Below are 16,040 nucleotides of genomic sequence, written 5' to 3'. Positions count from 1 at the left end.
GGAACAGTTCTGCTACCCTTACTCCCATTGATTAAGACCTTACAACCCTTGTATTCCTGTTGCAACTAGCGGGAATGCTTGTGCAGTAAGGTGACTCTCCACATGAATGAAGATGGAGATGTATTCTCAGTGGTGGAAGAGGACAGGACAAGGAGTAATGGTCTCAAGTTGCAGTGGGGGAGGTTTAGGTTGGATATTAGGAAAAACTTTTTCACTAGGAGGGTGGTGAAACACTGGAATGCGTTGCCTAGGGAGGTGGTGGAATCTCCTTCCTTGGAAGTTTTTAAGGTCAGGCTTGACAAAGCCCTGGCTGGGATGATTTAAGTGGGGATGGGTCCTGCTTTTGAGCAGGGGGTTGGACTAGATGACCTCCTGAGGTCCCTTCCAACCCTGATATTCTATGATTCTATGATTCTATGTCTGGCCCATTGTATCAATGGGATTACTTACAGAATAAGGACTATACATGTATATCTTGGCAGGAACTGATCTTTAGATAGATAGTACTTTAAATAGTATTTTGTAGAGAGTGTAGTTGCTATTGATGGAGAAGAAATCTCAGTCATTGAATATGATATAAGTCTAGCATGTCAGATGCTGAATTTCAAGCAAAGAAGAAAAATCTACAACATTTTAAAACAAAGAATTAAAGTAGGATAAGAACCTAAATTGAATGGCAAGATCCTACACTCAGATGAGTAGCCCTATTGAAGTCACTAGGACTACACACATGAGGGCTGCAAGATGGGACCCTGATTTTCTAAAAGGTGCTTTCATTAAAAAGAAGAATTTCCATGAAGGGCGGAATCCGAGGCTGTTATTTTATTTCAGTGGCGCAATGGCAGGAGGCAAGACAGTATTTCTTGATCATGGAGTGTTCACATCCATAGTTCTTTGCTAAATCAGGACAGTTTGAGTATGTGTCCTCATACGTACAAGGATTGGCTGAAAATGAAACACATCATGAGATTAGATATTAAAGGAAACAGTGTAGGCTGTTTTTCCTCTTGTTAAAGCATATTTTGACAAAATAAACATTTTTCACTGTATTTTTTTCAGCACAGTTTTACTTATTCCCCAGTAAGGTTCTAAAAGTCTAACTGGCCACAGAAATATTGTTTACTTAATTCAAGGCATTTTATTAGGTGGAACAATGTTTTTTGCTTTAATACAGCTTATTACAATACCATTACAATAAGGAGAAGTCAGGTTTGGAGGCTGGTTTCATTTTAAAAAGACAGGATCTGTTCTCTGTCCTTTATTTCCCAGTAGCATTTTTGTCCCAGGAATGAGTTATCCAGATTTGCAAACCTAGTGTATTCTGTGGACTGTATCAATATATCGGCCCAGTCATCCAGGAGGAAGATGTCATAAGGAACTGTCCTACTTCCCTTGCACGTTTGCCCCGGGGCTTGGCACAATCTCACTTTGAGCTCAGGGTGAAATCCATCCCTGTGTTGACGGTCAGTGCAAGTGCAGTGCCACATTACAGTCCAACTTAGCCCATGAAAATAGCAACTCGTGGGTCCTTAATGGGGCATCGGGTTTGTGATGACCCTCTGCACATGGGTAAGTTCCATCTTTCGGGAATTCAGTGACTCAGTGTGATGGTGCTAGTCACCCCAAAATGAGTAGAGGAGCTGAATGGAGGGCAGAGCAATGGCCCCATTCTCCTCTGTGCACATTCAGTGGGGTGTGCTGTCTGCATCATTTCACAGGGGGACAGCAGCCATACTGTCCCTTTACTCCCAGGACTATTGAGCCTGCCTCAGGTGCAGCACCTCCAGGAGTTCCACCATCTGTCCATATGTGTGTCTTGGAAGTTACAACTGCAAAATCCACTGCAGGTTTTTCTATACACTCAGCAGTACAAATCCAAGTGGCTTTGGTTGTTAGCAAAAGGCCCTGACAGTCTACCATATGAGAGAGGGGGATGAGAGCCGCCTCTCTCTGCCTGGGGAGGCATATGAGGAGACATAACAGACTAGAGACTCGGTCATTCAGCCAGCTTGTTCTCGCACACCACGAGGCAGCTTTGCTGTCGTTAGAGAGGCACCACGGCAAGCTTAGAAGGAACTTGTTGCTCACGGGCAAAGGGTCTAGTATATAAAACACCCAGGGCTAGAATGTGCAATGCTCACTCAGGTGGAGGAGCACTTACTCAGTCCCACTGAAGCCAACGGAGCTACTTGCATGAGTAAAAGCTCACCATGGTGAGTAAAAGTTCCACACTGGGGCTCAAAGGTTATTACCCAGAATGAGAAGTAGGAAATTGCCATTACTCCACTTGGACTGGACAACTAATTTGATCTAAAACCCTGGTGGGAACTTGCTCTTGCCATTGTAGGTGTTAAATATTTTAAATGTTTTCAAAAGCTCCTTTTTCTTTCTTTCTTTTTTTGGGGGTGGGTGGGGGGTGGGGAAGAGGCAGAGTTAATGGTGATCTCCTGGCTCATATTAAGCAGCAGCGTACTCCACAAGTTGTCTCACTGATTTCAGTTGGAATAGTCATTATCTATTTATGTAGTGCCTATCACAATGGAGTCCTGGTCCATGACAGTGGCTCTTAAGTGCTATCGCAATACAAATAATAAATCAGGCTAATGGTATGAAGTCCTATTCAGTACAGAATCACAGAAATGCAGGGCCGGAATGGACCTTGAGAGGTCATCTGCTCCAATGCTGAGGCAGAAATAAATATTCCTAGGCCATCCCTGACAAGTTAATCTAGCCTAGTCTTAAAAACAAACAAACTTCCAATGATGGGAATTCCAACCTGTTCCTGTGCTTAACTATCCTTATAGTTAGAAAGCTTTTCCTGATATCTAAATCTCCCTTACTGTAAACTAAGCCAATTAGTTCTTGTCCTACCCTGGAGGGATGTGCAAAACAATTGATCGCCATCTCCTTTATAACAAAATTGCACATCTTTGCAGACTATGTCCCCCTCAGTCTTCTCTCTTGAGGGGGACATGATGACACGATGACATTCCCCAGACATACCAGTCCCCCATCAGAAGCCCTTACACAAGCCCCGACACATGCTCATTTTCAAACATGGCATGCTTAGCAATGAGCTGTTTCAGAGTAGCAGCCGTTTTAGTCTGTATTCGCAAAAAGAAAAGGTTAGTCTCTAAGGTGCCACAAGTACTCCTTTTCTTTTAGCAATAAGCGTGTGTAAGGGCATTGCAGTCTGGCTCTGGAGCCATGGTTTTTGAATTGATAATTTCCCAAAGTCTTCCCGCCAAGGGAATTAAACATTGTTTTGCAGTGGCAAAGTTGTCACTTATTAATACTTCAAATTGCTAAAACTTACTGCATAGTCCATTGTTACAAGCATTGGGGCAATCTCCACACGCGGCTCCTGATTCGTAAGGTGTTTTTAAGGAATTGATATTCCCCCTGAAAAGGTAAAATTAAACAGCATAAAATGTAAAGCCAGTCTACAACACACATCTTCATTTACACCCAGGGGACATTTACATTGCAGGAATGGGTGTGATTAGCAGGTTGTGCAGACATCCCCTCACAAGCTCTAATCCTGCTACCAGGCTGCAAATCAGTGAAGACGTCACGGGGCAGGCTTGGGCACAGGCTGCTCAAGTGAGCCTGTGCCTAGAGGGGTCAGGCAGGCTTATCCAGCCTGGGCTGATGTCTGTTTTGATGCACGCTTACTATTACTTTTGCAAGCGAGCTAGAATAAAACTAGCACAGGTGCCATTGCAGGGTAGACACACCCTTAGTCTGGTGTGTATCAAATCACAATTTCAAATGTCAAAGTGTAACTCTTAATATGAATCAAAGATGTATAGCCAAACCCCCTGCATTTCTTTGAAACTCTCACCCCTTGGCTTTATCGTTAACGATCGATTGCTTACAATACTTGCAAGTGTTCATGTGCCATCCTGATCAGAGGGCTCGCAGCGACCAGCGCTGCTACTTCAGAGGCAGGTACAATGAATGCTGCGGGCAGTGGCGGATTTAGAGTTAGTGGGGCCCTGGGCGCACTTCATTTTGGGGTGGGGGGGCTCCCCTCGAGACTCAGCCAAGAAAAATAACATTCTCTCTTAGCTCCCCCCCCACACTTTTCATTCTTTTTTTTCATCCTCCTCCTGTAGTATAAGTAATGGGAAGTAAATGAAAATAAAGTGAGGTACCTTGAGTGGGGCAGAGGGTTGGGGTACAGGAGGGGGTGCAGGGGTACGGCTCTGGGAGGAAGTTTGGGTGCTGGATGTGGGCTCTGGGCTGGGGCAGGGGGTTGGAGTGTGAGAAGGGGTAAGGGGTGCGCAGTGCAGGCTCTGGGCTGGGGGTTGGGATGCAGGAGGGGGTGTGGGGTGCAGACTCTGGGAGAGAGTTTGGGTGTGGGAGGTGAGGGGTTGGGCTCTGGGGTGGGGCAGGGGATTGGGGTATGGGAGGAGAGGAGGAGTGTGGGGTCTGGGAGGAAGTTTGGGTGAAGGCTCTGGGCTGGGGCAGGGTGTTGGGGTGTGGGAGGGGCAGGGGGGCAGTGCTTCTCTTGGGTGGTGTGGCTCCCAAAGTGACCGGCACCCCTGCCCCCCCCGGCAGCAGCTCCTAGCGATTCCCTGCCAATGGGAACTGCGGAGTCAGCGCTCAGGGTGGGGGCAGCGCGTGGAGACACCTCCCACCCCCTCCAGGGGCTGCAGGGACATGCTGGCTGCTTCCAGGAGTGAAGCAGTGTGGAGGGAACGAGGCAGAGCAGGCAGGGAGCCGCCTTAGCCATACTGCGTTGCTGCTGGCAGGTCTCTGCACACCCCTTGGGTGGGGTGGGGGACAGCGGGTCTCCGTGCGCTGCCTGGGGTGGGGGCTGTGCGCGGAGCCACCTCCCCCCCGTCAGGGGCGTGCAGAGATGTTCCAGCAGCTGGCCGTTTCCGGGAGCGGCGTGGGGCCGCGGGCCATGGCATGCTGGCAGCCTGCCTGCCTGAGCCCTGCTGCACCACCAGGCGGGACTCGGGGGCAGATTGTAAGATATTTGTCCTGCATTTGGGGGACCCCCTGCCACCGCACAGTTTGTTTCATGGTAAATCCGCTCCTGTGCAGGAGGCAGTTATTGGATAACATGCCCCAGGAAAAGCTTCTTGCAGTTATTGGATAAAAAGAAGATGCTCGTATTTCTCACTTACTAAGCAGTTAGAAAAGAATGCTTAGATTTTTTAAGCAGAGCAGACCTCACTGAGAAATTATTAAGGGTTTTATGAGTTGTTTTATTTTAGAATGTAATTTGCACGTATGCTTCTGCACACCATTATGACTGAATTGCCACTCCGACCATAAACCCACTAAAAATTATGATGCAATCTGCAATGTAGCTTCAAGTTTCCTGGGTCATTTTAATTAATTAAAACACGAAGGAATTCCAATAATCAATTAAATCTATAGTTAATACATACGCAGGGCAGTAATGGCAAACATAAAAGTATTTGTATTCGCTCTCAGGACAAAAGGCAACTGCACAGCCAATCTGGTAAGACTTGTACCAAACTACCTGGAGACAGAAGAGTAACTACGTGAGTGAATGTGAAAGACTATATTTTTAATATCAAATATACATTTTAAAAGGTTTTGAATGAAGCTGGATTTGGGCACATTATTTTATTACACAGTGTGGCAGAATATAAGTCACATCTTGTAGGAGAGAAACCAGAAACAAGCAAGTAGTTTTCGTATGGTCTTATTCACCCTTTATAGGATGTAATGGGAATGAAACACAAGCAACATGGTAGATTCTCAGTCACCTGGAATATTTAAATCAAGACATATACATACAAACAACACATACTCTGGTTCAGCCACAGACTGTTGGGCAAGATTCAGGATTCACTAGATAAAAATATCTGGTCAGTGTTACCCACAGCTGGTGAGACTAGATGGTCATAATGGCCCCTTCAGGGCAGGCAATCTAAGACAATCCGATTCTACAGGGTTTGTAAACCTATCTAGAGATGGGTTTCAGAATAGCAGCCATGTTAGTCTGTATTCGCAAAAAGAAAAGGAGTACTTGTGGCACCTTAGAGACTAACAAATTTATTTGAGCATAAGCTTTCGTGAGCTACAGCTCACTTCATCGGGTGCATTCAGTGGAAAATACAGTGGGGAGATTTATATACATAGAGAACATGAAACAACGGGTGCTACCATACACACTGTAAGGAGAGTGATCACTTAAGATGAGCTATCTACAGCAGGAGAGTGGGGGGGAGGAAGAGGGGGGAAAGAACCCCCCGATCTCCTACTGGTAATAGCTCATCTTAAGTGATCACTCTCCTTACAGTGTGTATGGTAGCACCCATTGTTTCATGTTCTCTATGTATATAAATCTCCCCACTGTATTTTCCACTGAATGCACCCGATGAAGTGAGCTGTAGCTCACGAAAGCTTATGCTCAAATAAATTTGTTAGTCTCTAAGGTGCCACAAGTACTCCTTTTCTTTTTGCGAATACAGACTAACATGGCTGCTATTCTGAAACCTGTCATTATGCAAGGCACTGAATTTATCCGTATGGAGTGGAAATCTATCAACTTCATGAAAAAACTCATACAGATACAGACAGACATCATCTTCCTTTCCAAATGCAAACAGATGGACATCATACCAAAAGGACTGAAGGTAAAAAATCCATTACAATCTACATACCACATAGACTATGCTGACAGGTTGTGCCGCACGCTCTCAAAGAAACTGCAGAACCACCTGATCAACATCCTCTAGAGCAAACAGGGAAAGATTAAAAATGAGCTCTCAAAACTGGATGCTCTCATAAAAAACCAACCTTCCACACAAACTTCCTCATGGCTGGATTTTACAAAAACTAGACAAGCCATTTACAACACACACTTTGCTTCTCTACAAAAGAAAAAGGACATTAAACTATCTAAACTACTACATGCCACAAAGGGCCACAACAATAGTTCCCTTAACCCACCCAGCAATATTGTTAATCTATCCAACTATACTCTTAGCCCAGCAGAAGAATCTCTCCTATCTCGGGGCCTCTCCTTCTGCCCCTCCAGGTCCACGAACATGATACAGTTCTGTGGTGACCTAGAATCCTATTTTCGACGTCTCCAACTCAAGGAATATTTCTAACACACCTCTGAACAACATAGTAACCCACAGAGACCTTCCTACCAAGACTACAAAAAGAAAGATTCTGGGTGGACTCCTCCTGAAGGTCGAAACAACAGACTTGACTTCTACATAGAGTGCTTCCGCTGATGTGCATGGGCTGAAATTGTGGAAAAGCAGCATCACTTGCCCCATAACCTCAGCCGTGCAGAACACAATGCCATCCACAGCCTCAGAAACAACTCTGACATCATAATCAAAAAGGTTGACAAAGGAAGTGCTGTCGTCATCATGAATAGGTCTGAATATGAACAAGAGGCTGCTAGGCAGCTCTCCAACACCACTTTCTACAAGCCATTACCCTCTGATCCCACTGAGGGCTACCAAAAGAAACTACAGCATTTGCTCAAGAAACTTCCTGAAAAAGCACAAGAACAAATCCACACAGACACACCCTTGGAACCCCGACCTGGGGTATTCTGTCTGCTACCCAAAATCCATAAACCTGGAAATCCTGGACGCCCCATCATCTCAGGCATTGGCACCCTGACAGCAGGATTGTCTGGCTATGTAGACTTCTTCCTCAGGCTCTACGCTGCCAGCGCTCCCAGCTATCTTCGAGACACCAATGACTTCCTGAGGAAACTGCAATCCATCGGTGATCTTCCTGAAAGCACCATCCTGGCCACTATGGATGTAGAAGCCCTCTGCACCAACATTCCACACAAAGATGGACTACGAGCCATCAGGAACAGTATCCCCGATAATGTCACGGCAAACCTGGTGGCTGAACTTTGTGACTTTGTCCTCACCCATAACTATTTCACATTTGGGGACAATGTATACCTTCAAATCAGCGGCACTGCTATGGGTACCCGCATGGCCCCACAGTATGCCAACATTTTTATGGCAGACTTAGAAAAATACTTCCTCAGCTCTCATGCCCAATGCCCCTACTCTACTTGCGCTACATTGATGACACCTTCATCATCTGGACCCATGGAAAAGAAGCCCTTGAGGAATTCCACCATGATTTCAACAATTTCCATCCCACCATCAACCTCAGCCTGGACCAGTACACACAAGAGATCCACTTCCTGGACACTACAGTGCTAATAAGCGATGGTCACATAAACACCATCCTATACTGGAAACCTACTGACCGCTATTCCTACCTACATGCCTCCAGCTTTCATCCAGACCACACCATACGATCCATTGTCTACAGCCAAGCTCTACGATACAACCGCATTTTCTCCAACCCCTGAGACAGAGACAAACACCAGCAAGATCTCTATCAAACGTTCTTACAACTACAGTACCCACCTGCTGAAGTGAAGAAACAGATTGACAGAGCCAGAAGAGTACCCAGAAGTCACCTACTACAGGACAGGCCCAACAAAGAAAATAACAGAACGCCACTAGCCGTCACCTTCAGAGCCCAACTAAAACCTCTCCAACGCATCATCAAGGATCTACAACCTATCCTGAAGGACGACCCATCACTCTCACAGATCTTGGGAGACAGGCCAGTCCTTGCCTACAGACAGCCCCCCAACCTGAAGCAAATACCAGCAACCACACACCACACAACAGAACCACTAACCCAGGAACCTATCCTTGCAACAAAGCCCGTTGCCAACTGTGTCCACATATCTATTCAGGGGACACCATCATAGGGCCTAATCACATCAGCCACACTATCAGAGGCTCGTTCACCTGCACATCTACCAATGTGATATATGCCATCATGTGCCAGCAATGCCCCTCTGCCATGTACATTGGTCAAACTGGACAGTCTCTACGTAAAAGAATAAATGGACACAAATCAGACGTCAAGAATTATAACATTCATAAACCAGTCGGAGAACACTTCAATCTCTCTGGTCACTCGATTTCTGACCTAAAAGTGGCAATTCTTCAACAAAAAGACTTAAAAAACAGACTCCAATGAGAGACTGCTGAATTGGAATTAATTTCAAATTGGATACAATTAACTTAGGCTTGAATAGAGACTGGGAGTGGTTGAGTCATTACACAAAGTAAAACTATTTCCCCTTGTTTATTTGCCTCCTCCCACTGTTCTTCAGTCGTTCTTGTTAACTGCTGGAAATGGCCCACCTTGATTATCACTACAAAAGGTTTCCGCCCCCCCGCTCTCCTGCTGGTAATAGCTCACCTTAAGTGATCACTCTCGTTACAGTGTGTATGGTAACACCCATTGTTTCATGTTCTCTATGTATATACATCTTTCCACTGTATTTTCCACTGAATGCATCCGTTGAAGTGAGCTATAGCTTACGAAAGCTTATGCTCAAATAAATTGGTTAGTCTCTAAGGTGCCACAAGTACTCCTTTTCTTTTTATCTAGAGATGTTTATCTCTCTAGGTTCGCCCCCATTCCAGTAATAACTTAGGGCCTCCAAAATATTCAAAAAATACAAATAAATTCTCTCACACATTCTTCCTTCCTAACCTGTAGGAGAATTAGCTTGATTAGTTTATAATTTGTGAATGTGTATGTGTCTGAAGAAGTTATTGAAGGAACGCTAAGGGAAGATAATAACTTATAACCTAATTTGCCATCAGTACAGCAAGAACAACATTACACCCACAAGAAAAAAATCTAGTAGGTTATCGAGTCTATACCTCTGCCAATGTGGTATTGTTCCCTACAACTTAAGGAGCTTGGTCTAGCCTAGTTTTAAAATATCCAAACCATAGGGTTTCCACCATATCCCTTGGTCTAATAGACCTCACTGTGAGGAAGTTGGTCATAATATTTAGTCTACAATTTCCATATTCTTATTTTTTTTTAATTTTTCTCTGTTGGAATAATTCTTATCCTTCATGGTGTTTATTTTCTTTAAATATATTGAAGCTGTTATTTCTCCTACCCGTGATAATCATTTAGTCAAACATGTATCAGTTAAAACATGAATGTAACAAGTGATGCTATGGTCCCTACCTGAGTATAATGGCCAATCACTGCACCTGGTTTGGTTGGTCCAATGCCGTACATGAAATTTTCCACCTCATTGTACCAGGCTTGAATTGCATCTGACCAGGAATTGGGTGCAGTTGACATGTAGAGATTTTCGCCACAGCCCACTGCTGAAAATGAAAAGGAAACTGTTCACAAAAGCTGATGAAAGAGGCTTAAGAAGATACAAGTGCTTCATCATGTGGGTAGAACCAGTAGAAGATTCAGAAATTTCTAGGAAAGTCTGGTGGGAAGAATTTGTTTCATTTCCTAAACATCCACACACTACAGTCACTCTCCAGGTCATGAGTGAATGGTGTTGGGTAAATCCCAATGGTTCAAAGGTTAACTTTGATTCTCATAAGCATTCAAAGATTCAGATCCCGAATAGTCTCATACTGGACCAGCCTTCTGGTTTCCTCCATAAACTATGTCTATATTTCAAGGAGCTACAGTTAAGAATCTACAAGCTGAATGGAAACTTTTTAAAGACACCACAATAGAGGCTCAACTTAAATGTATACCCCAAATTAAAAACCATAGTAAGCGAACCAAAAAAGTGACACAATGGCTAAACAACCCAGCAAAAGAAGCAGTGAGAGACAAAAAGGCATCCTTTAAAAAGTGGAAGTTTAAATCCTTGTGAGGAAAATAGAAAGGCGCATAAACTCTGGCAAATGAAGTGTAAAAATATAATTAGGAAGGCCAAAAAAGAATTTGAAGAACAACTAGTCAAAGTCTCAAAAATTTATAGCAAAATTTTTTCCCTGCTAAACAACTGGTGGAGCCACTGGACAATCGAGATGCTAAAGGAGCACTCAAGGACGATAAGGCTACTGTGGAGAAACTAAATGAATTCTTTGCATCAGGCTTCATGGCTGAGGATGTGAGGGAGATTCCCAAACCTGAGCCATTCTCTTTAGGTGACAAATCTGAGGAACTGTTCCAAATTGAGGTGTCATTGGAGGAGATTTTGGAACAAATTGATAAACTAAACAGTAATAAGTCACCAGGACCAGATTGTATTCACCCAAGAGTTATGAAGAAACTCAAATGTGAGATTGCAGAACTACTAACTGTCATCTATAACCTATCATTTAAATCAGCTTCTGTACTGAATGACTGGAGCATAGCTAATTGTAATGCTAATTTTTAAAAAGGGCTCCAGAGGTGATCCTGGGAATTACAGGGCAGTAAGCCTCACTTCAGTACCAGGCATACTGGTTGAAACTATAGTAAAGAACAAAATTGTCAGACACATAGATGAACATAATTTGTTGGGGAAGAGTCAACATGGTTTTTATAAAGGGAAATCATGCCTCACCAATCTACTAGAATTCTTTGAGGGGGTCAACAAGCATGTGGACAAGGGGGATCCAGTGGATATAGTGTTCTTAGTTTTTCAGAAAGACTTTGACAAGGTCCCTCACCAAAGGCTCTTAAGCAAAGTAAGCTGTCATGGGATAAGAGGGAAGATGTTCTCATGAATTGGTAACTGGTTAAAAGATAGGCAACAAAGGGTAGGAATAAATTATCAGATTTCAAAATGGAGAGAGGTAAATAGTTGTGTTCCCCAGGGGTCTGCACTGGGACCAATCCTATTCAATATATTTATAAATGATCTGGAAAAAGGGGTAAACAGGGAGGTGCCAAAATTTGCAGATGATAAAAAACTACTCAAGATAATTAAGTCCCAGGCAGACTGCGAAGAGCTAGAAAAGGATCTCACAAAACTGGGTGACAGGGCAACAAAATGACAGATGAAATTCACTGTTGATAAATGCAAAGTAATGCACAATGGAAAACAAAATTCCAACAATACAGATAAAGTGATGGGGTCTAAATGAGCTGTTTCCACTTAAGAAAGAGATCTTGGAGTCGTGGATAGTTCTCTAAAAACATCCACTCAATGTGAAGCGGCAATCAAAAAAGCTAACAGAATGTTGGGAACCATTAAGAAAGGGATAGAGAATAAGACAGAAAATATCATATTGCCTCTATATAAATCCATGGTATGCCCATATATTGAATACTGCGTACAGATGTGGTCGCCCCATCTCAAAAAAGATATATTGGAAATGGAAAAGATTCAGAAAAGGGCAACAAAAATGATTAGGGATATGGAACAGCTTCTGTATGAGAGGAGAGATAAATAAGACAGGGGCTATTCAGCTTGTGAAAGAGACGGAGGGGGTTATGATTGAGGTCTATAAAATCATGACTTGTGTGCAGAAAATAAATAAGGAAGTGTTATTTACTCCTCCTCATCACACAAGAACTATGGGTCACCAAACGAAATTAATAGGCAGCAGGATTAAAACAAACAAAAGGAAGTATTTCTTCATACAATCCACAGACAACCTGTGGAATTCTTTGCCAGAGGATGTTGTAAAGGCCAATATTACAACAGGGTTCAAAAAAGAACTAGATAAATTCATGGAGGATAGGTCCATCAGTGGCTATTACCCAGCATGGGCAGGGATGGTGTCCCTAGCCTCTGTTTGCCAGAAGCTGGGAGTGGGCAGCAGGGAATGGATCACTGGATGATTGCCTGTTCTGTTCATTCCCTCTGGGGCACCTGGCATTGGCCATGCTGTTGGACTTTTGGTCTGAACCAATATGGCTGTGCTTATGTTCTTAATCCACCCTGGTGTTTGTTATGAAAATATTGAGAAAATAGGTTTTCTTGCAATGATTCTTAAATTAGGAGTAACTCCATGGAAGTCAGTGGCATTACACCAGTGTAAAACTGGTGCAACATAGATCAGAATCAAAGCTTAAATTTGGATCTGGATTCAAACTTTCTCATGTGTCAGGAGTGTTCATGTCCATTGTTTTGTTTTGGGTCGAGTCTTGAATAAGCTCAAAGTAACAACTGCATTGTTCATCACTCTGTGACCTCAATTAAAAGTGTTTTACCTTCATACAAAATACTCTTCAAATTGTTAGAGCTGTTTAGGGATAAGGAGTCAGAGGAGGGGGATTGGAAGGAAATAAATCTCAACAAAAACGTTTGAAAATTTTTCCCTTTTTTCCCAAAAATTAAAAATTGTGAAATTTCTTGGAAATTTTTCATTATTTCTTTAATGTTGAAATTTAGTCTATATTAAAAAAATATTGCTTAACTCTAAATATCACACAGCAGAATAGATGAATCCATACACTCCGCTGTTATAAATGTTATTCATTCAGCAAAATATTAATACCACTTAAATATGAATGGGGTTATATTATCTGAAAATTGCTTGAATTATGCATTATTCATTTCAAACTGACACTTTACTTACTAGTTGTCCTTCTGTTTTCAGGACTGTGGGATAAAGTACATTCATTTGCCCAACTTTTGGCATTCTCTGCAGCTGCAGGACTCCATTCCTTAATGAAACGAGAAACATTACGTGTTCAGATGTGCACCTCTTAGTAATGCAGAATGTAGAAGAGAACATACACTTGGATATTGCATTTTCAAAGTGTTTAAAATCTTGACAACTCCTTCTCTTTCATTTGGGCAGTAAAAGGAGAAGGGGCTCTGTAGCTACACACCTTAGGTGGCTAGATATCGTGGTGACTAGCTAGAGAGAACATACCAGAAGACACGTGGGAGACCAGAGCTAATGGGTTTTCCATTCACTTGAAAAGGAGATGTTGTTCATGAGCAGCAAGATTTGTCACCCGCAAGGTGCTCCCTTCCCTTGATAACTCATGTTCTCTAATATCTTATTGGGGAAAAGATTCAAATGGCATGTTTTCTGCCGGCTGAAATGCTCTGCCCTTGCAAATTCTCTAGTAACTTCATGCATCCGACGAAGTGAGCTGTAGCTCACAAAAGCTTATGCTCAAAGAAATTTGTTAGTCTCTAAGGTGCCACAAGTACTCCTTTTCTTTTTGCGGATACAGACTAACACGGCTGCTACTCTGAAACCTAGTAACATTAGTATACATTACAGATTAGTTTGCAAAATGCATCTTACCATCCTCAGCATATTGCGAGCAGTTGGCATCACCCCTCTCCTTAGGGCATTGTGCTTGTCAACAATCTCCTTTTGTTGATCTGCTTTGTCAGTTGACAGAGAAGCAAAACCTGATGTCTAAATAAAAAAAAAAGTACAATGGTTTTTTGGTATATAGGTTGTGTGAGTGAAAAAATATTTTATAAGTGAAGCTAGGAATCAATTCTAAGTAATGTGTCTTTATAAACATCATCAGTTCATGAAATATTTTAAAAATAATTTAATCAGAATGAATCAATAATTAATTAATAAATTATGGGTCAGATTCTGATATCTGTATTTTATGTTACCTAGCACCCTACTTCATATGTGCTCCTGGTGAGCACAATTTAGAACTGAGAAACTAATATTAGTATCTAATCTTAGGATTTTTTTAGATTGACAGATTCTTCTAAATACTGTATATTTGGCCATATTCAGTGCTGGTAAAGACAGGAACAACTACATAGAATTATTTATTTATTTACATTGTGGTTGCTCCTAGGAACCCTAGTCATTGATGAGGATCCCATTGTGCTAAGAACTGCACGGACATATAGCAAAGAGATTCTTATATGGAGCTATGTGACTATTAAGCATCTGTTTGGAAATTTTTGCCGAAGCTTTTGACATTTTGAAATTCTTCTTTCACATCTGTGGAAATACTGTGAACAATTTGAGTTCTTTAGTGTATCCAATGAAGTGAGCTGTAGCTCACGAAAGTTTATGCTCAAATAAATTTGTTAGTCTGTAAGGTGCCACAAGTCCTCCTTTTCTTTTAGTGTACTATAGTATTTCTTCATGATTGTGAATGTCATACCTAAGGTTACAAAACAGTTTTCATTATAACCCTCAGTTTTCCCAATTATGAACATCTAAGCTCAGTCAGTATTACTGCACGTATGTGTCATTTCACTTTTCATTCAGCCTCACTCAGCCAAAGGTCTTAGGTCCTAATCCTAGGATTGTTTCTTAATGTGCCTGACCTGAGTAATCCTATTGCCATTGGGAGGACTACTTATATGAGTAAAGTTAATCATGAAAGTATTTGGAGGATCTGGCCTTTAGTTTGCCTTGAACACTTGAGCCATTTTAAGGACTTAAATCACGTTAAATGCTTGTGTTGCTTTAGGGACTTAACAGGGTTTAAAATTTCACCCCCACCCCCAAAAATAGGCAAAATCAACGTGAAGTGCTTTGAAATGACTGAAGTGGAATGTTTCGAATGACTTGAACCAAATGTGTTTTTCTCTTTCAGTTTGCAAAAATAGTTGAAATTTTTACTTTTCGTCCTGTTTCAGGACAAGAAATTTCAGAAATCACAGAATATTCATGGGGTTGGAAAAACGTTTCCCACCCAGCTCTCGTCCTACCTGTCCGCTGGACGGCTGCAGCACAGCAGCCAGGCCCAGGAATGCAGCCAGCAGAATCATCGCTGAAAAGGGAAGAACAACCTGCTCAGTTCTCTTTCCTGTCTATAGCTTCTGTTTATTTAAATACATTATAGAAGTGAGCTGTCGTGTGCTGTATACGTCTAGCGTTTTTCTCAATCAAGAAGTTGGTGGCTTTGTCACCAGGTCTTTATACTAGAGAGAAAAATCCTCCTTTCTTTCTCTCTCTTTTACTTCTAACAGCACTATGAGCCAACCAGCAACCCATGGTTTTCTCACAGTACATGCTCCTCCACTAGAGGGTTTTCCTTTCTACTAAGTTAAGGATGTCCTCAATTTCCCTGCAGGGAAGAAGGGGAGATATTACTACTGCAGCCACCCTGTCTTGGGGCTTTCATTAGGTGGGGACAGGTTTAGTTTCTAGCCAGAGCTCCATAGGAACCTTCCCAGTGGAGACTGCTGAGGGGATGCACTGAATTAGCATGCGCACTACCCACCTTTGCAATACTCCTAGCTACTTACTGGATTGCACTTGCCCATACTGTCCATCCCATTGTGGAGGGGGTGCTGAAGATGTGGTATCATAGAGGTCTCC

The 16,040-nt window shown here is 42.6% G+C and overlaps 1 protein-coding gene across 1 annotated transcript; it reads right to left on the bottom strand.

The window, feature by feature from the left end:
• Positions 1-817: 817 nt before the first annotated feature.
• Positions 818-15,487, bottom strand: LOC144261946 (cysteine-rich venom protein-like). The gene is made up of 7 exons (XM_077811521.1): positions 15,428-15,487; positions 14,037-14,153; positions 13,353-13,440; positions 10,051-10,196; positions 5,406-5,500; positions 3,317-3,402; positions 818-945 (listed from the first exon to the last, which is right to left on the bottom strand). Exons 1-7 carry the CDS (start codon positions 15,485-15,487, stop codon positions 818-820), a joined length of 720 nt encoding a protein of 239 aa, XP_077667647.1.
• Between the last annotated feature and the right edge of the window lie 553 nt (positions 15,488-16,040).

Source organism: Eretmochelys imbricata, chromosome 3, assembly GCF_965152235.1.
Source record: "Eretmochelys imbricata isolate rEreImb1 chromosome 3, rEreImb1.hap1, whole genome shotgun sequence".
Lineage (NCBI taxonomy): Eukaryota > Metazoa > Chordata > Testudines > Cheloniidae > Eretmochelys > Eretmochelys imbricata.
This window is presented reverse-complemented; position numbering and strand designations above follow the sequence as displayed.

Bases quoted from the DNA above. Each gene is read 5' to 3' on its own strand.
- LOC144261946 (XM_077811521.1), bottom strand. From the start codon at position 15,487: ATGATTCTGCTGGCTGCATTCCTGGGCCTGGCTGCTGTGCTGCAGCCG. The intron at 10,197-13,352 runs GTAAGTAAAGTG...TTTCATTTTCAG, and splicing joins TGAAAACAGAAGGACAACTA to CAGTGGGCTGTGGCGAAAAT. The intron at 5,501-10,050 runs GTAGGGACCATA...TTCTGTCTCCAG, and splicing joins TGATTGGCCATTATACTCAG to GTAGTTTGGTACAAGTCTTA.